Source organism: Limulus polyphemus, unplaced genomic scaffold (genome assembly GCF_000517525.1).
Source record: "Limulus polyphemus unplaced genomic scaffold, Limulus_polyphemus-2.1.2 Scaffold827, whole genome shotgun sequence".
NCBI classification, from domain to species: domain Eukaryota; kingdom Metazoa; phylum Arthropoda; class Merostomata; order Xiphosura; family Limulidae; genus Limulus; species Limulus polyphemus.
Window position 1 is genome coordinate 316,025 of NW_013666437.1, and position 24,843 is coordinate 340,867.

The following is a 24,843-nucleotide window of genomic DNA, read 5'->3' on the forward strand; positions in this document are numbered from 1 at the left end:
CTTGTTGGCAAATATCATAAACTGACTATATATCGGCTTTTATTAACTACTAAATCTAAAGTACAATTTAACTACCAAACTTAAATTTATCCTCACAATGTATTAGATACTAGAGATGGGTTAACAATGTATTAAGTACTAATTAAAGGTTAACAATGTATTAAGTACTAGAGAAAGGTTACATCGATTCAAATTAACTAAAACAAGTAAGCGTCCATATTGTCCGAGCATAGAGACAGTAAAATATCTCTTATTTGACTGTCCTAATGTTCAAGTTTACTGGAGAAAAGTTTCAGTTATCTGTAAGGTTAGACCTCTCAGTTACACAGCTGTCTTCTTCCATAATCCATTATATGTTCCTAAAAAAATATCTTTTCTTTTATATTATTATCATTAATATATCAGATTTGGGCATCCAGATGTAGAGCAGTGTATGACAACTTAAGAGAAAGTGCACCAGTAGTAATGAGAAGGGTAAAATGAAACATAAGAATAAGAGTGAGTTACGATCACAGACGGCTCACGGAGGTAGAACTTAATAAAATATGGTTACCGGATGAATCATGTTTGTTCACCAATCTGCTGGATTTCAAGTTCTAATAGGTTCACTATGTCCAACAAACATCATGTTCTATTTCAAATGTCTAGAGAGGAGGGAGAGCTGCGGCGGACCAACGAAAGTTGGAGATGTTAACCTGATAGGATATGATGGTTGTAATCTTGTTTCTATTCTTTGTACGACTGCGACTGTTCTTTATTTCGTCCAGTATTTTGAATTAAAGTTAAATTTAAATGTGCTACGAGGGTCGAGGTAGGTGAATCTTTACCTACTCTCCACACCTTTAAACAGCATTTAGTTAAATTTCAAGAAATGTTTTATATGTTTAATCTAGTTTTACTTTACAGATTTAATTGAAGTACACTGTTAAGGAGCGGGAGAGGTGAATTTTTATCTTTTCTTTATACCCTTATTCAGTATTTAATTATACCGAGTAAAAATTTTTGGAAACTAATATTAAGTGTTACATATTAGAATTTCAAATAGCCTGAAATTGAGTTAACTGATTCTCAATGTAACATATTATTTATTAATAATATTGAAGAAGATCAATGTAATTATAAAATTAAGTTTTATTGATATTCTACTTAATTTTTTAATATGTGTTTGTCACTACCAAGTGTAATATAATGAACTTCTTATTTTTGTATGTTTGAACATTTACTCAGAAATAATAAATACAGTTTAGCTTCCATAAAGTTCGATTGTTGATTTTTTATTTACTTTGAAAAATATTTATATTGTTTTTAATAAATATATTCCCTAGCGATCAATATTCGAACTATTTTTCTTGCAATGCATTATGGGAAAAATTACTGCAGTCATATTTTGGCTAGGCGAAAGCTACTGGAAGTTGAAGTATGCTGTAAAACTAGTAGTAGTATTAGGGCTGAGAAGTGATGTGTTGTTAAGCAACGAGGAATGTAACCGAAAGTCGAGACGTTTAGTGTTTGTATTCTATAAGTGTACTTTACACATTCTAAGATTTTAATGGAGTTAGGAAGAAATGTCGGAATGTAGCTAAACAAGCGTAGTTATAACTTATAGTTATAGTATTCATTTCTTTAAAATAGGCTTATTTTTATAATGATATTCATCCCTAGACAAGCCTAAGCCCTCCAAGTGAAACTGACAGTGGCAGTTCGCGACATATACATAATACAGTAACTTCAATGAATAAGGTGGGAACAGATTGACGTTAGTTGCTCCCCTGTATTGGAACGGTGTGTTGGTAGTATAGTTGGCTCGTAAGCCGAAAAGTGTAATATTACAGTACTAGCCCATCGTTACTAGTTGTGGAGATATTAATTTATGGTACTTTGGTAGAACCTTAAGTTAATTGCTTTCAAGTGAGTAAACATAAATTTAAAAATATATAGTGTGCATAGATGTCACGTTCTCAGAGTATTTGTAGTTTATTAAGTTAAACCAGGGTTTTACAGCCTTAGGCCTGATCTTAGCTGTAAAGTGTAATATTGCGGAGGCCTAAACGTGTTCGTAGATTTAATTTTAACTTTAAGTTTTAGATACTCACTATATAATCCAGTTCCAAGTAGTGTGATCATGGAGGTCTCAGTGATTCGTCAAACTTAAATCTATTCCAAGATACCTATATTGTGTTTACCACATTATATGAACCTGGATTGTGAAGTCCTAATTTTACTCAAGTTTGAATTATTTGACTTTTAAAGACTGAAAATGCAGGATAAGATGAACAAACCTAGTTCCAGACCAGAGTGGAGGCTTTTTTTTATGGTAAGTTAAGAATTTTTTTAATAAACATTGTCAACATTTTGGAAATATAAATATTAAGGAAGGAAAACACTTGATTCAGGTTTACAGATCTGTGCACAAAAGCTGTAATTGCACATGATTAGTTTCATCCTAGCTTTTGTACTTCATGTAAACCAAACTCTAAATTGGATGAATAATTCTGTTTTCTAATCTTAAAGTATAAAAAAGTTAACACTTTAAATTATTATCTAATAACCTATGGTGTTTTGAGTCCGTTTTACTTCAGCATATAGCTATTTAAATTATTATTCTTTTTCTCCTTAGCAAGTAAAGGTACATTAAAAAAGTACTAAATTAGCTATTGAGTTGTACTGTACATCTCATACCAACAATAGACATTGTTGGGCAGTAGAAGTATGCACTTGCATTAAATAATTCTCTGATTTCTTACTCTGTATGTGACTTGAACTTCATATAAGACACTTTCACGACACCTAACTTTTAGTTGATGATTTGCAATGTCATATTTGTTTAATGTAGTGACTAGCATAAGACGGGTATAGTTTTGTGCATTCTAGATTTTGTTCATTATATTCCATTTGTGAAAGTTATTAGGTTTTACATCCTTGTCACCTATAACTGGTGTTAGTAACTTATACTTATGCGTGTTGAAATGTGATGTCAAAAAGTTAATGGCAGCCTTACCAATGTTATTGAAAGTCTTACCTGTGTGCTTTATATGTACTGTAACTTTTATGACAAATTATTCAGGACTGATCGATCATCATTATCGATTAAACTAATTGACTATCAGTAAAACAGTCTTGGTGAATACTTTGCAGGTTAACTTAAATGCTTCTTAGACAAACTTTCCATAAGAAGTGGGAGCTAGTGATAGTCCCATCATTGTTTTATTATGGAAAAAGAAATTTATGTACATCAAGCATGATATTGTGACTGCAAAAAATAATATAGACATGAGTGTACCTTACATTTCATAATAAAGTATAAAATGTCATAGACTGTCCTCTGATTATGTTGTGAAACATATATTAATGTAAAGATAACAATTATGAAAATAATTTCTTCATTTGGATATCTAAGGAAAAAATATTTCTTTAAATAATTTGAATTTCCTCACCCTTCAAAAATTCTGGAGTCTACCAATTAACTTTACATTTCAAAGTTTCTTCAGCTGATCGTGGTTAATATTTTGTTACCCAGTGTGAAACTGTATGTTTGTATCATAATGTTTCTTTTCATTTATTTATACTCATAATAATGTAGTGAATGTAGGTTTTAAAAAACTTGGCATTATCTATTTACCAGATATCACTTACATAAATCAGTTTCCCATGTCTGTCAGAAGTATATTGCTGTCTATGAAGTTAATGAGAACAAACTTGTAATTTTTCTACCAATCCTGTTTAAAGCAATAATATTTTATTAGCTAGAAATCTTACTATACCTAAACTGTGATTCACTTTAACTTGTAACACAAGTAAGGAAATACTCATGAAAAGTGAAAATATATGTATTTTATACTAACAAAACCATTGTTCTCCTGGATCCTGTACTATTTGTATTTTTTGAATTACTTAATGGTTACAAAGATAATGTGGCCTTTAGTTGTAATGTCTCAATGATTAGTTGTCACATTAACTTAGCAAAATGTGAACTTTTTTTTATAACTAACCACTGTTGAATACATTACTAAAGACTTTTCCCCCTCCTCATATGATTTCAGTTACTTTCACATCTGTAAAAATATTATATTGAATTTTAGTCTTCCTTTTTTTCCTTTAATATTCTTTTTTTTTTACAGATTTTTAAAATTTCTTCCTTTCTCATGTGCCCATGAACACATGATATTTCAATCAAAATCACTTCCAGATTATAAAATTATTGTACCTCCACTAACATTAATCACTACATTGGTCTTGACAAATTCAAAGTTCTGAAATCAGGGCAGACAGACATCTAAATGTTGATCAGAGGAACCATTCTGACCAGTTGACATTCACTTATTTTCAAGTTCAACAAAAATGTCTCCTCATTTAAACCATAATTGAATGATTTTAAGGATTTAGTATGCATATTTTGTGGTTATCATGAACTGTTTCTATTTTCTAGTATATGCCCTCATACAAGTACCAATTTTTTTTTCTTGTTGTTTATTTAAATAGTAATTATCAATTTCATGTACTTCATGTAGGTTATTTTTTTTATCCATGATATTTCAAAATAAAACTGTGTGTTATTTTCTGCAACTAATTACTGTGATATGAAATGTCCGATATGAAAATATTTTTGTTTTCAACTATGATTATAATTATGATTCTTTAATAATGTATTGATATTCAAAAAAGTATAAGAGTAATTATTTGTTTTTAGATGTTATGACAAATACAACTGGATAATAAACACTAATTATGTAAAACCAACATTCACAGATATTAAATGAGAAGTCGAGGATGAACATCTCAAATATAAAATAACATTCTGGAAAAACCAGGTTCTTGAATTATAATCCCATAAATTACATAACCCTATTGAAGGAAAGAAAAATCCTCTGTCTACTTTATGTGGATGTAAGGGTAATATTTTTCTCTATGTATACATATTATAGCTCCTCCAGTTTTTATTCCAAATATTCTGCAAGTACTAACCAGTGTGCTCAAAATGCCAAGTTAAATTCCTAATATATCTATCCCAGCTTCCTGTTATTTTAGTAATTCTTGAAATTATGGTAGTTTGGTTAAAGTGTAATTGAAAAAAGAAATTCTAGGAAACCAACAAATATTTTTAGATTAAAGTTTGTGAAACTTGTCTGAACATAACGTTTAAATTGGAAGCCTAGCTTCTGAGGTTTTTGTTTTACACAAAAGTCATCTTTATACAGGGTGGTCCAAAATTATCTTTTCTATTTTGAAATATAATAATTAATTAACTAAGGAAATACAACCATGCAGTTTTCAATATATCATAGCCCACCTCAGTAGACTTCTATGTGTGCACCATTAATGACTCAGCAAGTCTAGCCAATGTTTGATTTCAGTCCATGTTCGGTGTAACATGTCCACAATTACAGTGATGATGACATTCATTATCCTGGTCTTTACTTTCGTGATGTTTGCTATAGGTGTGCGATACACGATATCCTTAACGTTTTTCTTGTACTGGCATATGTAGTTATGCTGCTTCATTCTCATTGACTTGGTCTCTGCAAGCCTAATGACTCATTTAGCCTTTTCTTACATGGTTGCCATTTTACAGGGTAACACTACCTACTGGAATGAAAAAAAAACATGACAATAAAACTGTTTGAGTTGGAATACAAGATGTTGAAAGCTGCATGGTTGCACTTCCTTAGTTATTTAATTATTAAATTTTAAATTAGGAAAGATAATTTTGGACCACCCTGTATTTTACTGTGTAAATGATGTGATAGCATAGTGATGTTCAGTTCTTTTTTCTTTTTTTGCTTCTCAGTTAATAAATCAACTGGTGCTATCCAACTGAAGTAGTCTGAATTTACATAGACATGTTTCTTTTCAGTTACTGTATTCAGGAATGATCATATCAAGCAGAGCAGTTACACCTTCCACCAGGTTGAAAGAAGTTGGTAGGCCAACTGTAGAGAATTCAGATAAAAGAGCTCCTCAACTGACAGAAAGTGCTAGTTGTGGGTCTCTCTGTGCAGGTCTGGAAGCACTGGGCCCTCCCCCAGATGTCATCATTGTTATGCCACCTCCTCCTCTTCCCAGCTTTGTGCAGTCCTCACTGCAACTGAACCACACTGAGAAACTAGAGTGTAACTTCTGCCATGTGTTTGATGGTAGCAGTGATGGATCTATTCCATTCCCATTCCCAACCAGTAAGTCTAATTGCCTTAAGTACCTTGTCACTCATTAAATCAGCCATGGAATCTAAGCTCATCATATCTCAAGCTTTAATAGGTTGTGATGTATAAGGTGATCTTTCAATGTAAAATAATTTGTTTATTGTTATTGACAACAATTTTTATATTAGATACTTTGAAACTATAATGTTATTGACAGGACTCCCTTATGCTTGATAGTGTGTAACATGTAATACATTTTTAACTTACATGTAGTATTCGATGACGAGGAACCCACTTTGAGACTAATAATGGCTGGAGACGGCTTGAATGGGTTATGAAGTAAAACTTCAACATAAGTTTTGCTTCATTACCCATTCAAGCCGTCTCCAGCCATTATTACATGTAGTATATTATAAACATTGTATCCAAGTTCATAGTCAGTCCTGAAATTTATGTGTTGTTATTTTCAAACTAAGAACCCTGTTTGTGCTTTTAAATGTTTCACTTGTTTAAACTAACTTTGGTTTTGGTCAAACATCAAATGTGCTATTGTACTACAAAAAGGATAAGTAATATCACCTGAAATGAGTTTACAAACAAATTACTTGAGTCATAAATATATATTCTCTCTCTTTTAATCTGATGTCATCTTTACACATTTTTAATAAAATGTTCAGGAATCGGACAAAAGGTATTCTGATACACTTTCTTGCAACACAAGCTTACTATAAGTAGCTATATGAATATTGCAAATAGCACTAAATATGTGTATATAAATAACATGAACATTTATTTTTATTTTAAATCAAATATAAACTAGTAGTTATGGTGACATCATCAGTAAATTATGCAAATTAGCTCTATTGAAGTTTAAAACCTTCCTTTTGTAATGTGTTCTGACCATTCAAGGGTCAAAATCTACCATTTGTTGCAACCCTAAATAAACTTCAGGTCATGTTGTACTTCAAAATATCATTAGTTTTCAGCTTGCTAAGTAATGTTTTCATCTGTTTCATCAGCCCGGTAAGAGTGGGTGATTTTTGCCTAGCAGAAAAATGAAAATTAACCCATAGATTTTACTGGTATCTTTGCAGACTACTGCCTGATGTTTAATTGCTTACATATTACTTGTATAATGATTGTTTTTGTTTTTTTATCTGGGATAAACCTGATGTAAGCTTCTCCCACAGTGATTAGATCTAAAGTAGATAAAGTTAGAAAAAAATATTATCGGTATTTTTTCAGAAAATGGTAATTTCCTTATACCCATGGTTATATTTGTTAAAGTTTGAAAAATCCAATAGGTCTTAATAGGTTATTTTTTTCTTTGTCTATAGTGAAATCAACTGAAACTTGGATTTCCATAACAGTTGTCATTGTAGCAGGTTCAGCTGTATTGATTGCTGCTATTTTGGGGTTTCTTCTGAAATTCAAGAAGCAAGTAGTTTTAATTGATTTATTTTTGTTATTCAACTATTGTTAGAGAGTTTTCTACTGAAAGAAATTATAACTGCTACGACAGTTAAATTATTATTTTAAAACTAGTTAAGTAGTTGGCTGTATTTTTATATTGAGGGTTACCAAACTGGTTATAAATATCAAGAATAAAAATATAACTTTCAGAATTAAGACTAAACACATTTTATTAGTCAATTAGGAACCAAAGTAAGCCATTTTCAGAAGAATTAGAATGTCATAGTTTTTACAATTTATGAAAGTTTTTGTTATTGTCACTGTCATTTTCTCTATGTGAGGAAGTATATGGAAGTCCTAATTTAGCATATATAGATTTAAAGTTGGCCTAATTACAAAGTATCATTAAGTACATGACTAAAGGGTGGTAAAAAATTTATATTTCATAATAATTTTTATAATATTTTAGCACATTAAATCTGACAGTTATTTTTTACTCTTAGTTTTTCACAAGTTAAAATGTGCTTCAACCAAAAGTTTTTATTTTTTAGCATTTTGAAAATCTGAAATATTGAATCTTAAGCTTTACAAGTTGTAAGTTTTTATTAACAGAATAAGATTTTTCATGAATTAGTAATCTTTCATCTAATATTCTAATAACATTGTAACTACTCATAACCAGAGAAAATTGGAAAACAGAAACCAGATTATTGTGTTTCCATTAACTTACTGATTAACAAATACTGATGTATTCAACAGTTTTTCTTTCTGTTACAGATGGAAAATATTTCCAGTGGCAGGTATGCATTTCTAAGTATGTTAATTTCTTGATTAAAAGATGGAAAGTATGGGATCTTCATAAAACTCTTACAGTAACTTACTATTCTTTTTGTAAAATTAAGTCCTGACATCATGTATCTTGAAATGAGCATTTGAATGTAAGATGAAACTATGGCTGTGTTTAAATGATAAAAACTGTAGCCTGACACTAAGTATGATAACATTCCAATTAAAAAATCTAAAATTATGAATGAAACAATTTTAGTTATTCTGTAAGACTAAGAAAATACCTTAAGTGCATTGCTCGAGAAATTATGATTTAAAGTTTTCCACGTGAATATTGCCTGAATTGTAGTTCCCTTTCCTAAAATGGTTCATGTTCTTAGCCCCTCCCTAACTTGGTCTACAAGTACAAGATAGGTGGTGTCATCCTGAAAGCTGCCTTAGATTTAGGGAAAGTAGACTCTCGTAGTTACATCTCGCATTTGGAGAGTTGTGATAACATAGATTTTTCATCCATCCTTCTTGAAAATATTTTCACTTTCTTCAGTTCTTTATCTGAAAGTAACACAGTAATGATAAATTTATAATAAAAATTAATTTCCAACTTACAGCTCATGTTATATGTACTTCATAAGTAACATCAAAACTTATATTTTTAAATAAAGAATATACTTTTAAAAAATGAGTAATAGTTTAACTGGTCATAATACTTTCACTGTTCCAATTTAGGTGTTGTGTATTTTGCATGCATTTCATCTGATTTCGTAGAGTAAATTCCTGAGTGTTTTATCATACAATTTTATGCTGAAATATTTTTCTCTTCCTTCAGTCCTATATTATAGCATTTACAAGTAACAGTTTACCATTGTAATAATTTGTCGCTATTTAAATTTACCACTTACTATTTGAATTTGGTAAATGCTATTTGTTTTAATTGTATGTAGCCGTATTTTTGATAGCATTATAAATAAATAGGTAATTTCTGTGCTGCAAAACATTGCTTCAAATGAAATATTATTGATTCTCAATGCTAGTCGGTTATACCAGTAAACAACAAACAATATCACTAGCTTGAAACAGTATCATAGAGCAATATCCAACTATGCTGTTTGATGATTGAAATGTCACTCTAATAAGAAAGGTTTTGGCAGGTAGTATACCATTTAAAATTTGTTTGTTCAATTAGTTAGAATTTCTTCCAAGGTATAGGAAGTATCTATTTAATGAGGGCAGTGGTTAAAATATAATTTGAATTAAATGTATGCTCATAAAAAAATTAAGACTAGTGTACTGACATATCTGAAGAAAGAAATCTTGTAACTTGTACATAACATAGATATATTTTTAGTATAATATTTGTATGCTCTTATGTCTTTTTATGTTATACAAGAAAGGACTCAATAAGTTATGCAAGTTATGTTCAAATATTATATGTAACAGTTTTTTGTCAACTTTTTCATGTTGTTTAGGAGATTCCTGTCCAATTTTACCTGAAAGTTTCCTCAATAGCAAAGGTGGTTCACAAACATCCTTCCCGAAGAATCTTCAGTCTCCTAATTGTCCAAAGAAAAATGACAAAACAGGAAAGAATCAAGGTACCAGTTCCTGTCATTGGTTCCATGTCCCTGGTCATTGCATCCCCCAGCAGGTTTGTGACTACCAGACATCAAGAAAGTTTAGCACGTACATTGCTGGGAGTGTTTCAAGCAGCACAGAGAGCCCAGAGTGTGCTGATGTTAACCAACAGTCTGATGGTACAACCAGCAAAGTTCACATGTATGCATGTATTCCTGATCTAGAAGTAACCAGAAGGTTAGCAGCTGGAGCAGAGCAGCTTGGAAACAAAGCATATGACAATGCTGGATTCCTTACTAGTTCATCTGAAGAAAATAACCCCTTTAAGCAGAAGGGCTGGAACCAAAAGGTATCTGGATGCATTCTTCCTCGACCAAGTCATTTGACAAGTGCACAGGCAGCCAAGGTTTTATCTGATCTTCCAAGCAATGTTGCACGGAATTCATCACCTTCTACACAGTTTCCATCTCTCTCCAATGTAAGAGCACTTCGCTTAAGGTCAGAAATGCCAAGGAGTGCCCAAGTTCTACACCGGCCACTCCCTCCTTTGCCTGTTGAGGAGATATAATTCCTGAGGAGTATTGTATATATTAGTGGTTCAAAGTTTGTTTGTTTATTGTTGAGATTGTTTTTTCCTGGTATCTTCCTATGAATTTTATCTGTTCTTTCTTTGTTTATACTCTTTAGCATTTGTGTGTAATTTATTTTTGATCATACCAGTATATTAATATTTTGAAATTTTCACTTTTGCGGAAAGAAATTTTTTTTCTTTTTTTATGATCATCATATGTCATAAAAACTGTGCAAAAACTATAGATAAGTTACTTAAGTCATAAGCAAAATAACTTTTAGGAATCTTAAGTATGCTGGGAAACTATATTTCAAAATTAGTTGTTTGACAGACTAGCCAAATGTGTTTCTGTAAATGTTTCTTTCATATGTTGTAGTTCTGAGAAGCACTGAAGTTAAGTGTGGAAAAAATTTAAATCTTGTACATCAAAACTGTGCTCTTAACTGATTTAGTAATTTTATTTCACATATCCCATAATTTTCTGTCACATAAAGCGAGTAATTATTTAACCTCAAGATTTAACCTAATATAGCAAAATCCTACAGATTACATAAAGTGAAATATATATAATTAAATAAGAGCACTTTTTGAAGCTTTGGTTTTAATAAAACCTCTACAGATTAGTTTTGTGTTTAGCCACCAGAGGAAAAATTGAAGCATTATCAGTGAAAGAAGCACTGTATAAGAAAAAGTATGGTGGGTATTAATGTACCTGTTGTATTCAAGGATTTAGGTTTGTAATGACAAAATATGTTCTTTATTTGACTTCTGAAAAAAATTGTTTTGCTGATACTAGCTAAAGTTAACAGTTTAAAAAAATTGCATATTATTAGTGTAGAAAAGGTTTACATGTGTTTGAATATCAGACAGTGGAAGGGAAGTTAAACACACAGTTTAGTTGAGCTTCATGTTTTACCACTAACTTTATTAATCTATGTACATTGCATGTATTTTAATAAACCTCTAGTAGTAAGGCTTTGTTGTTATAACCTTTTATAAACTTTGAACGTGTGTAATGTATAAAACCAATATACAGTAGTTTCTATGCCATTGTCCTTGTAAGTTACCTCACACTGTAGTAATACAACTGTTCTCATAGCTTATGCTACATGGAAATATATATCTATGTGGATAGTATTGGCCATTCTTTTTTTTTTGCTATATGCATAGAACAGAAAAATACCTCTAATCTGTGTGGTGCCATATGATCCAGTTTTATGTAAAATTTGAAGGTGGATATCTTATACACCTTTATAATTGTGTTCTTCCAGAATCTAATCTGTGGTGCCATAATCCAGTTTTAAATTAAACTTGAAGGTGGATATCTTATACACTTTTACAGTATTTGTGTTCTTCCAAAATCTTTGCTCTGTGGTGCCATATGATCCAGTGTTAAGTACAATTTGAAGGTGGATATCTGATGCACCTTTACAATATTTGTGTTCTTCCAGCATCTTTGCTGAGGTGCCATATGATCCAGTGTCAAGTAAAATTTGAAGGTGGATATCTGATGCACCTTTACAACCTTTTTGTTCTTCCAGATTCTACCTACCTCAGTTGCTTCTTAGAATCAGCATCTAATGCTAGTATAGCATTTACTAAATACCTGAAAATATGTTTCTGAATGTGCCAACAAATTAATTTGGATATCTTTTTGGAGAAGTTGTTTTAAGCTTTGTGCATGACTTGGAAGGAATGGACATCATGAATGAGACTTTTATCCATCTGTATATATATTTATGTGTTAGTATCTTCACCAGCACATGAATTTCAGTGAAGAAAAGACAAATCAGCAAATGTAATGCTTACACCACAACCATCTGACATCTTCACAGGCTATTTGTTAAATACTGTGCAGTATTGGTACCTCATCTAATACTTTGTGTTTTGTTTTAGAATGTCTTACAATGTCAACTAAAAGCCAGAAAAGAAGGGTAGTAGAAAAAGTAAAGAAATAACTATTTACTTATTTTGTCTCTTTGTGTGTGTTTTAATAAAATGTTATTAGTTCTAGCTGGTTATTAATATACCAAATTCTTTTTTAGAGAAAAACTTTAAAATGTTTTTTAAATTGGAATGTGTAATCCAATCATTGAAGGTTTTTAAATAGAGTTGACAGTACCCAATAAACAGTTACTAGTAGTTTTTAATGTTTCTTAAATGTAGTTTATAGGCATTTGGAAGAAATTGAGCTTTTCAGTATTCAGATGTGAAATATATTTAAGAGTTCAAGTGGTATCAAAGTATTCTAATGTTTCAGCCCTTGCTCCCCCCCCCCCCCTCCTCAACACAGTGATTTTAATATGGCTGGGTTTGTTGTGAATCTTCTGACGTTAGGCTACCCGTGTTTTGCTTCATTTGAGGAACTCTGCAAGTTTGTAAGGTTAACAAATTGCTGGTGCGATCATAGGCTCTGATTTGACGGTGGAAACAACATATACCTGTCGATAGTAATTGTTCAATGATTAAAGTTACTAACAACCTCCTTAAACCCTCGAATAAAGAATGCAACTGGGATCAAATTTGAAACCTTTTTAGTTTCTATAGCACATCCGGTTGCATGTGAAACCCTTTTGTAGGCCTAAGAGTACGATGCCTACCCTGTACGTATATTTTCATTTTAATCAGTAAGATATGTATATAATTATTTTCCCCGAGTGATGAATATTACGTGTTGTACAATTATCTGAGTGTTCCTATACGGTTATTACGAGGTACGTTTAAGTATTATACATTGCACGAATTTGCCAAGTGGTTTCTCTTAGCGCAGCAAAAATATTAGTTTTTGAAGTAACATACGTTTTATCCGTTCCGAAATTCCTCGGAATGTTTACCTCATAACTGTGACGAATGTAATGCCACTCGTTATAGAACTGGAACGTTTACTAAACACCGAGCAACATGTGTTTCGACTACTTTCAAGGTTCTGTTCCTGTTTGTCAGTCGTTTCTATAGTTAGAGCTCGTTTGTACCGCGTGCATTGTGTTGTCTACGCCTGCTTTCGTTGTAATAGGCTGAGCGCATTTGTGGGAACGTGGGGCAAAAGTTGTGGCTAGTTGCACCCACTGCTATTCTTCCAAAAAAGGGCCAGTTAAAAGTACCTCGCTGCATTCATGAATCGCTCTACTGATTATGCATTGAAGAAGAAAACGATCGTGTTACAACCATGAAGTTCTAAGACTAGAATAGGTATAGTGTCGCATTCGGTGCAGCCCCTGTGTGCGTTTCAGGTATGTAGCATGTGGCTACTTATCTCTGTTCCCGGTAGCAGATGTAGTGATTTTGTTTTATTGAACTAACTTGTTGGTCTCAGTGCTACTCGATGTATGGTCGGTATATATTGTACGGATTTCGAACTTATCTCTACTAGTTCTTTGTTGTATATTCTCTTTGTAAAATTAAACGTGTACGTGTTGTGTTTAATATTTGTAATATAGTCCATAAACTTATTATGTGTATAATAAAACAACTGAAATACATTTCTGTTGTCTTATCTAATCATTTGTCAGTAGCTTTCAGTGTTATTTACTCAGGGTATGTATAATTCCTTTTTTCCAATATTCAAACACTAGTGTACTACTACAACAAAAGATTTTTAATACTTGACTGTACATTTCGTTTATGAAATACTGCGATTTTGATCAATAAGAGCTTTTGATTAAAACTAAGCTATCTAAGCATTATCAGAAATGTTAGTTTTAAGACTCATTTATGGTTAGAATATTGCATGAAGACATTTGGCAAGTTTTTGTAGTAATCTCTACAGATGATTACGTTTTGTTTTTGGCACTTGGGCTTTAAATATGACAGTGGTAACCTCGATAGGGGGGGGGGGTCTTCCATATCGAGGTTCTTTAACATACGAAATGTGAAAATGGTTATGAATATGTATTAGTCGGTACAGTATCCGTTAGCGCCTGAATCACTGTGCAATTTTAAGAACTTATCAGCTGAAGCAAACAAAATGTATAATAATATTTCAACCACACTACATCTTCCATATCCAGTGTTGACGAGGGCCTTTCGTTCAATATCAGGCCAGCTGGGATACGACAGACGTAGTGGTCGAGGCGCTATTTATCAACTTCATGAACTGTTATGATGTGAATCGGATTAAATTTGTAATTTATCATAAACTTGTTTATGACGTTTACAAATCAGAATTAGGGCTAATCGATATACGTCAACATCTATTTCGCCAAAACTTTTAAAGAGGCACGTAAGTACAAACACCGTTAAGCGGTTGTTCAGGGAATAAATAAAATTATTTGGTGATCCAGGAGAGTTTGCACTGATACGTGACTGCAGTTAAAATCAATGTTGAGGGCTGGTTATAAGCGCTGACACGAGCTGCTCGTCGCTTCGAAACTCCGGGCACCCAGCTCTCTTTGATGTATGGACCATAACCGGATTATCAATGCGCCACTGCAGCAAAATAAAGCTTCAGCATGCTCTGTAGAAACGGTCCAGCCAGCCGCAGGATCGAACGACGTGTCTCTGGTGCAAGCCTACCTCGCCACCGTTCCTGCACTTTTTTTTTAACTTCCAAATCTGTAATGTTTGTTCTTTTTATCGCAATAAAAATTGGAAATCAATAATTTAGTTTGTATTAATGTTTATATTATCTTTTTAATCTCATTGCTACACTACAGATGACTAATTATTTCCTCTTCTCTTTCTATGCAGAATTTCCGAGATTTTTTTTTGGTAAGGTTGTAATTAAACAGATCTTTAAATATCCTGGCCCTGTTACAGATCCTAATACGACACTAAGCACAGAAGTAGACGTCTCGTGCGTAACACCACAGTTAACAAATGGGCGACCTAGGTACAGATAACAATTAAAATAATCATTGTACAGAAAAAAAATACATTCATATAGTTTTCGAATAAAATTACAAATGTAAAGAATATAACTCCAAAGCTAAATATATTTGCCTGAACATTCTCTTTGTGCTACAAGCTAGTATTTTCATATATGCTCAATAGATTTCATTAATTGGAATATATTTATCAAGCATTTAATACAAATTAAAGCTAGACAGTCTCAAAAGGAAAGTGGTATAGCTTAGCTAAACGAGATTCAATCATACAAATAAAAGGAAACTTGTAGCTTAATCATGGTAGAGTAAGACTTGAAATAATTTTATGTTTATTCTTTTTATTGAAATAGTATCTGTTATCTACAAGAGATGGCGCTGATAGTAATATATCTTAAATTCAAGTAAGTACCCTTTATTTATTTACTAGCATAAGTGCCCGGCTTCGCTCGGATTATTAGGTTGATTTATTCTAGATGACTATGTCAGTGTGTGTATTCTGAACCCATTTTAGCATAAAAGTATAGCATATACTTCTGTTGCTTCTTTACGGGATGTGGCCTGTTTATAAAGGTAACCTTCCCTTTGACTTGTCCTCCGATTTTAAACTTAAATAATAAAAACAAACCTCTTTAGTTAAAGGAGCTTCTAAATTAGAAAACAAATATTTTTTAAATTTTGTAGTTTATACATTTAATTTTATACTTTCAGCACAGAGCGCCTTAGCAACAATTTTCGGTTATACTTTTATTGCAGCCCCCCCCCCCAGTAGCACAGCGGACTTACAACGCTAGAATCTGGGTTTCGATACCCATGATGGCCAGAGCACAGCTAGCCCATTGTGTAGCTTTGTGCTTAATTACAAAGAAACTTTTATGGCTAAGCAACATATAAAAGCCATTGTTGGAACGCATTGTTACCAAAACGCACTAGCTTTTATATATATTAAATGTTGTTATCTAAGGAACCACTTCTTTTCTATGTGGTTTTTCGCTTGATTGCCTCGTTAAAAAGATACGCATGCTCGTGCGTATCTGGCTGCCTGTCTGTGATTTATATCTATAATTTCTAATATAAGGAACTACTTCTTTACAATGTGGTTTTTCACTTGCTTGCCTCATCAAAATGATGAGCGCGCGCACGTGGATAAAATAAGTAATAATACCCAGGTGCACACCCTCAGGGCCCCTTAGTATGGGTGCAAAATTTCAGGTTTCTACGTTCTTTCTGTTGTAGCTATAGCGGTCACATTCCTTTTCTATGTGGTTTTTCGCATAAAAAGATGCGCATGCAAGAACGTAGATAAGTAAGAATACCCAAGTGCACACCCTCAGGGTCCACGTAGTATGCATGCAAAATTTCAGGTTTCTAGATTCTTTGCTCTCGGTGCTATGGCGGTCACATATTCTTTTCTTTATGTTACTTTGCTTGCTTACCCCACAAAAAGATGCACACGCACTTGGATAAGTAATAATAGCCAGGTACACACCCTCATGGTCCACTTAGTATGTGTGCAAAATTCCAGGTTTCTATGTTCTTTCCTCTTGGAATTATTGCGGTCACACAGACATGCCCTGTTATTACTATAGATAAGTGGTGCGAGGCTTTTAGTTATAGAAAAAATGAATAAAACTCGAAAGATATTAAATCTTCTTTTGTGATAAGTAATTACTAAAGTTTAAACGCTTCAAGTATAAAAACTTATTCCGTTATAAAAGTTTAATGGTTTCAAGTAACTAAGTAAAAATTATTATATTTTAATAATGGTCGGTAAGCACTAGAAATAGTAGCAGTTGTGTTCACAGTCTAATATTTATCTAAAGAATAATATAAACTTTTTTTGGGGGGGTCACGTTTAATTTGTCCAGTGCGGATTGAAAATGAGATGTTATCAAAATAGCGTTTCGGACAAATATTTTAAATACGTAAAGTAAAAAGAATGAGAAGTGTGAAAAATTCTCGTAATTTTTATCACAATTTTTAAGCCTGTTATTTTCTAATTCTTCAGCGGATTTCGGCGTTTAAACTGTAACTATAAATTATTATTTCAATATAGAAAAAACATGGCAAATTATACTTAGGTGACTATGGTCTCCTTAAGTGAAAACCCTGTCCGTATTGTTCCGAAACACAAAACTTTCAGACGTAACTTACAATTTATTTCAAAGTATTAAACGTACTTTATAAAAATAATGAATGGTTGCCTGTACTAATAGAAAAATGTGTCGCCGCAGACGCGAGTTGTAGTCCTACTGGCTATGTGTTTAATACTTTATTCTTAACAGTTGTTGTTGCTGCCATAATTCATAACCTTTTCCGAGGGAGAATGTTATTTATCGAAGAAGGGGGTCGTCAATGCTTTACTGGAGTTTCTTGGTTGAATTTCACGCAAAGCTACTCTAAGGCTACCTACGCTAAGTGTTTCCAATTTTGAAGTGATAGGTTAGAGGGAAGGCAGTTAGTCAACACTACCCTTCACCAACACTTTTACAAACGAATAGTAATCTTGAACGTCACATCATAACGCCCCTACGGCTGAAAGGGCGAGCATGTTCGGTGACGGGATTCTAACCCGTAGATTGCGAGTCGAATGCCCTAACCACTACGCCATGCCACCAGGCCTGTTCTCCGTGAGAGCTGGAGAACTCGCATAACAAATAATTTAGAGCGTCAGGGCGTTGGAAAAACATCTTACACCCATCCAAAGCAACATCCTTATCTGTAAATTGAATGTTACAAAAAAAAACTCCCTTACCTGTAAAAGTCATTGTGGTGAAGATGGGCATACCTCTGATATCATTATCAAGATAATAAACAAAGGTTTAAAGTTGATGAAGGTTCACAAATTCGAAATTAATGAACGTTGAATCATAGAGTGTCCATTTGAACAAGTGCCTCTCAAGTTATCTCCCACACCCAAGAATCCATGATGCACTTACATTGGACTGTTGTACTTCGTTTTGCGTAGACGAAGTCTTGGTAGCAGGGCCCGCGCTAACGTTGTACTAGGGTTGGCAATGCACTCATAAATTTCACTCTAGTCCACCAAGTTCATTCTCCCTAGTGGTTTAAAAAGCATATTAGCAAATATAAATAGTCGGATGAATTTTTAAACCACTAATAAGAGTCAACAAAAGTTAGTTTCATTGCTTCCCCCCCCCCTCTCTCCAAGGGACAGGAGCTGGAGTCTATCCTGCTCGGGAGGATGGTGTTCGACATCAATACACGGTTAAAGGTCTGTAGAAAGTTTGACAGGACGTTGGCGACTTTCGCAAAAAATTGCTACGATGTCAGATAATAATAATTGATTATAATCATTAGCAGAGCCCCGCAAAATTTGCAGTCAAATCAGTATCCTTATTGCAACAATACTTCTTTAAATACGGGATTTCGAGAATAATACAAAAGAATTTCATTCGCAGACACAAAAACCTATAAGTCCACTTGTCTTAGGCCTAACATTAGTTAAGCCTTTATCAAACGGCCTGCATTCATATAAAGACCGACATTAAGAGTTTTAAAAAACGACATTTTTGGCACAATGAAAGGTAAAATATTTATTATAGGTTACAACCGACTAGTTTCGATAATACAGTTACCATCAGCAGGCATAATAATTGTGTTACTGAAACTAGTCGACTGTAACCTATAATAAATATTTTACCTTTCATTGTGCCGAAAAACGTCGTTTTTGTGTGTTTTTTTTTTTTTTACTCTTAATATAGTAGCACAATGTGCCTGAAAAGAAATTAAGATAAATCGATACTGTAAATTGTTTTTTGCTTTAGTTTTGTTAGGGCTAAATATTACCATACATAATATCATCAGTAGATAAACTGTTACGACAGCGGAAGTCGCATGACGCTGGGAGCATGCAAGCTGGAGTTTCTTGAATGATCATGAATTTGCCCGGCAGCTCGAGTGTGATCTAAATGCCCCATTTTTAGTATATAAGCCTGATAAAGATAGCCAGCTGCAGATAGATATAGATAATTGAATCAACCAAACAGTAGTGACGTTGAGCCGTAAATTGTGTGTGTTTTGCAGTCGTCATATAGAGCGAAGGTATCGAGCTTGTGAATCGCTGTGATTTATAGCGTGTATTATAAAAGTTGTCAAGTAAAGAGACGAGAAACATATTGATTGTGAAATTACTGTGTATTGCAAAGTTGTATCGAGAAAGAAGAAACTAGTTTTAATCAAGAAAGGACTTGTATAGCTGAAGTTCCTCGGAAAGAATTTATACCGGAAATTAACAAACAAGCAGATACGCAACAAAATTTATAATGTTATTCTGTCACCCTGAACCAAGGACCAACTATTCACCTGAGGGCCAGAGTACTTTGGGATGACTACCGCCATAAACCCATGATGTAGACAACATGTCAACCATGTGCTCACCAAGATTTCTTATTGAAGAGGCTTTAGCCATAACCACAGGATCCAGTGAGTAAAGCACTACAGAACAGTCAAGAAAGACTGAAGGTGCAGTTTCTCTCAACAGGATCTGTCTCACTAGTAAGTGAGGTGGCTAGCATCTAATGACGATCCATAGAGCAGTAGAAAATCTCTCCAAGCAGACCAAATGAATGAGATGCCAAGAGCAACTCATTGTTTGACCATCATAGACCAGTGAATGATTATTCGTTCAACAGTTAGGGTCCCTGAGGATGCCTAACACTTTGTGCCCACGATGTAGATGACATCTTAGTCAGGTATGGCTGAGAGTTTGTAGGGGTCTTGTCCCTACAGTCATTGTTGAGCTGTATGAATAATTCAACCTAGAGGATTCCAGGCTCAGAAAAGGGGCATCACCAAGGGTCTGGCAACGTACATAGGTCATACCTGGCAATGGCCTCTGAAGACTGAGAAGACATCTTAGCAAATAAGTTCATTGAGGAATTTCCTGGAGAAATTATCAGACATTACGTGGCCATGAAAAATATTATCCTTCTAACTGAGGCAGTTTCTATTGGACAAGGTATGAAGAGGTAACATCAAAATGTTCACAGGAGAGAAAGACGCCTGCAGCTGCTGGAGCCATACCTCAAACATACCACGCTAACCACTCACACATCCTGGCACTGCATCACAACCACATTGACATCCAGTGGGCAGGCAGAGCTATCCACATCCTCCTATGGTATAATGCTCCAGCCTATCCCAATGATGATTCTGCCAAAATATAGTTCTGAAAGAGACGAATGATGGAATGTTGGATTACTATAAAGAGAACTTGCACAAACCTTAATATGCAGCAAAGTAAACATGTATAACTAAAATTGTTAATAAACTTTAAAAGTCCAAAAGGAATTATATCAGTGTTTCAGGAGTATGATTTATTCATACAGAATTGCTCAAGCCCGTAATACAGAAAGTCTGATGAATGGACTTGCTATTAATTGTATGTACAGACCCTGGAAACTATGTGTAAGTTGAAACCATTTTTGACATAGAGGTGACAAACCATATAGTAGCTGGTTCCACTAATGAATTGATGCAATTATAAGTGCTTTGGGAGCTCAAGGAAGAGCAAGTGAGGGTTTCAGATTTAGCATTAAGGTAAAGCATGACTAATTCAGATTAGAGATCGCCACATGAATGTATATAACACTTGTAAGAGCTGTTACAAGTGCACAAAGGTGTGCTTACCATTATTATCAACTACCAAGTCATTGTTTCTGTGCATCTTAGCCTGTGTTACAGCTAGTGGTCTCCAGTATTATGAAGCACGAGATTCTCCAGATTTTACATAACACAGAGACTGGTAGACACCAAGCTATTACCTGCACTTCTGCTAACATTCATTGGTGGTTCTTCTAGCCACATTCGAGTCAAGACATTCAGCATTTGTGTTAACACTGTATGGTGTGTGCCACCCAGAGAAAACGCTAGCCTAAACAGGGTAAACTCCAGCAGATAATGTTTGGTTCCTCCCTACATATAATATCCCTGGATATTGCTGGTCCACTCCCAGAGATATATTAAAGTTCGTTATGTACATTCATGGCAATCAAAAACTCCACAAAGTGGATTAAAGCTTATCCATTGGTCGATACATAAACACGGTCAGTGGCTGATGTGTTGGTGAAGCACTGTATAGCCCAGTTCAGAGCACCCGAAGAGATCCACAATAACAGCCAACTGTTCTCTGAGTTGTGTAAAGTGTGGAGTGCAGTGGACACTTCTCATTATCACCTCCAGCCTAATGATTTAGTACAATGGGTAATACAGGGTATCAAACATACGCTTGCTAAGTTTTTAATACTAACTGAACCAAGTGGGATGATCACTTACTATACATCATAATAATTTTTGTGCAACTGAGAAGAGATCAACGGGTTGTGTACCAAACATGCTCATTTTCAGCCAAGAATCTTTGCTCCATGTAACATGATGAATGATAGATTGTTTAGGCAGAGTATTCATGATGAAATTTAGTTGAATGGATGTCAACTGCCTATTGTAGAAACACAAGTGTAGAGGACGACGTTTCGAAAACGGAAGGCGGAAGACTTTCGAAACGTCGTCCTCTACACTTCTGTTTCTACAACAGGCAGTTGTCGTTCATTCAACTAAGTTTCATCACTATGAATGTTCTTCTCCTTAGAGCATACATCCCACAATGTCCATAAGAAAGTGTGGAGTGATTAAGGTCTGCATTATTTGATGTACATGAATTTGCATGTAATGGTTTCAAACAGAACAGATATGACCCTCTTTAAACCTACACACGTGGCTGACTTTTTGACCAATCAGAATTCATCTGGACTTTTGCTATTTAAGATCGAATTCTTGCCCAATCATGGTTACTTCTCTTCAACTACTTACTAATGTCTCATTCTTTGTGCTTAAACCTCCGAGTTTCAATAGATGCTGTGGAAAAATTATATCTATCCAAAAAGTAACCCCAGAATTCCAGTGATACGTCAACAGAAATGGATCTCCTGCAAGTGTGGGACCTCCAACATGCAGGCTCTCTCAAAGGTGTTATAATGTAACAGTCAAGCCCAATATTCGTTGATAAAAGAGTAGCCCAAACGTTGACAGTAGGTAGTGTTGACTAGCTGTTTACCCTCTAGTCTATCACTGTTAAAATAGGGATGGCTAGTGCAGAAAACCCTCGTGTAGCTTTGCACAAAATTCAAAACAAACGAAACTTATAATTGTGAAGTCATTAAATTATGTAATTATTGAGTTTTCTTTGTTAAAGGATTTTGCAGTGTGTACTTGCATCTTTCTTAAAGGTTTTTCATGTATGCTATTTCATTTTTCTATCGAAGTGTAGTTTTTTGTTAAAAAGTTGGGATGAGTATGTTATTTGTAAGTGTTTACAGCACCGAGAAAAATATATTGTACTCCTTGACCATGATGCATGTATAGAAGTTATTAGTTTTAAAATTAAAATTAATTGTTGACTTAAAGACAAGCCTGAAGTAACAGAGTGAGAAAAAATGGGGTATATAAGCATACAGTGCGTTTTCTAATGTCTCATATATATATAATATTGTTCTAATTATATCTGTTATTCTGAATATGTTGAGATTTTCACGAAATTTATGGTCAAGAAAGTCGTTAACTTTATTTTGTTTTAGCTGCCTTTGTTCCTTTGTCATTTTCTGGAAATATTACCAATTTTGCTTCTAGCGAGATTGTCTGTAATACTGTGCATTGTTTAAAAATGTAGACTGCAGTGTTTTCAGTGGTAGATCAGGTATTATCTCGAGGTTACAGTTTTTACTATGTTTCAATGAGAACGACCAGACACGTGGTAGTGCAAGTCACTTTGGGTAAATCCAACGTTACCCTTGAAATAAGAAACACCGAATTTAAACAGTCTGGTTGTTGATCTCCAGTTAGTCAATTTTGGAGTTAGTCAACTTTTATGTTGTTCCATGGTGAAATTTTAAGCACACAGGGCCCTGAATCTCAGTGGGACCTGCGTATGATGATTTTTACTTTAAGCTAGGTAACGCTGATAATGTCTGCGTGACATGGACAAACATACTAGTTTTCGAAAGCCAGATTGCTAAAATAACACATATTACCAAACTTATATAGAACACACTGTCAAATAAACTACAGTGTATCTTTTTTTTTCTTTTTTGTAAAACCAATCGTGGAGTTTTCAAAAAAAAATTAATTTCTTATGCATAGAATTTTTGTTATGAAAAAAATTAACTGAAATATTTAGCAAGTTTGAAAGTGAAATCTCAGGGATTTGGTTTGATGAAACTGTGTTTCCATTTAAAGTTGAATTAAAATCTTTGGTTATTTCTCATTTATCTTTATTATTTTCAAGTGCAAGTGCTAATTCGCAAAAAGGCATGTAGCACTTAATATAAAATGGTTCGAAATAAAGTGCGTATAAGAACAGATAAATCAGTTTGTATTTACTTTTTAACTGCAGATGGCACCACCAGGACTAATTCTATGCTTGGATTTCCAGTTGGCGGAAAATCAGCTGCACCTAATAAAGTACAGTATGCCTACGTCCAGCTTGCACACCAAAACTTCACCACTCCCTAAGATGTGCCTTTTCGAACTAGAGCACCAAGTACTCCACGATAGGTTAGTTACAGCCCAAAATATATACAACGATAGATATTGTTTAATATTGCAAATGGCGCCACCTATAATGTTAATCGTTAAAAAGTCCAGAAATTAGAAAAAAAAATATTCTAAAATTGTTGAGATGTAAGGATAGAAAAATATCAGAAACTACGAGAACATTTGAACTGGGAGGAAAAGTTGCATTACCCATTCCACCAAGTAACTTATATATGCAATCAACCCTGTGATTGTTTGAATGTAGGAATGGGTAATGCAGATTTTCCTTCCATCCCAAATGTTATCTTAGTTTCTGATCTTTTTCCACCTCTACATCCCAACAATTTTAAAATAAAGTTTTGAATTGCTAGTACTAATTTGAAAGAGGAAAAAACATGTTTTTGAAATAAAAAGTTCAAAACTGTAACAGTAATGAAGAGTGATTGAACTTCAAAAAAGTCATTTTATTAAATATTTTACAAAATGTTTTTAAAAATGAGGTAAACATGACTGATCTCAGCTGCACCTACTAATTAATGTCATATATGTAGTGTCAGTATTATGGTAATCAAGGCACTTCAATTATCAATGATCACAGGAATGATACTTATAGGTAATATAGGCTCACAACGTACAGAAAATTATTATTCCAAATCTCTTTGTATTACACGCAGTTAAGACTGCTTGCGGAAAAGGTTCAGAGCCAATGAGAAAATATAAATAAATGATGTACAGCTTGTTAAATATATATATATATATATTAATTCTATTTAGTTATCATATAAATTCCGGAGTTCACATCGAATATCAACAAGTAGGAACAACTAAATGGATGTGTGTTTTACTTGCTACGTCCTTTATAAACTAGGAAACATCTACAATAGTGTATAAAGTGTGTTCTTTAAGTACCGTTTTACCTAGTTTTGCTTTAATGTTACTTTCATTAACAGTATCCATTAGAATATTTAATATATATCTTTATTACTATTATTAT

General features: G+C 33.6%; 1 protein-coding gene across 3 annotated transcripts; it reads left to right on the forward strand.

The window, feature by feature from the left end:
• The first annotated feature begins 1,390 nt into the window (after positions 1-1,390).
• Positions 1,391-13,958, forward strand: LOC106460741. Of its 3 annotated transcripts, none has more exons than XM_022387518.1 (6): positions 1,391-1,908; positions 2,251-2,314; positions 5,852-6,170; positions 7,475-7,574; positions 8,328-8,350; positions 9,803-13,958. In XM_022387518.1, exons 2-6 carry the CDS (start codon positions 2,258-2,260, stop codon positions 10,474-10,476), a joined length of 1,173 nt encoding a protein of 390 aa, XP_022243226.1. In that variant the 5' UTR covers positions 1,391-1,908; positions 2,251-2,257; the 3' UTR covers positions 10,477-13,958. The 3 variants fall into 3 exon arrangements, with proteins under 3 accessions (XP_022243226.1, XP_022243228.1, XP_022243229.1); XM_022387520.1 differs by having other exon boundaries at positions 1,391-1,782; XM_022387521.1 differs by having other exon boundaries at positions 1,391-1,740.
• The last annotated feature ends 10,885 nt before the right edge of the window (positions 13,959-24,843 follow it).

Coding starts and splice junctions, on each gene's coding strand:
- LOC106460741 (XM_022387518.1), top strand. CDS start 2,258: ATGCAGGATAAGATGAACAAACCTAGTTCCAGACCAGAGTGGAGGCTT. Junction 2,315..5,851: donor AGTGGAGGCTTTTTTTTATG/GTAAGTTAAGAA, acceptor GTTTCTTTTCAG/TTACTGTATTCAGGAATGAT. Junction 7,575..8,327: donor TTTCTTCTGAAATTCAAGAA/GCAAGTAGTTTT, acceptor TTTCTGTTACAG/ATGGAAAATATTTCCAGTGG.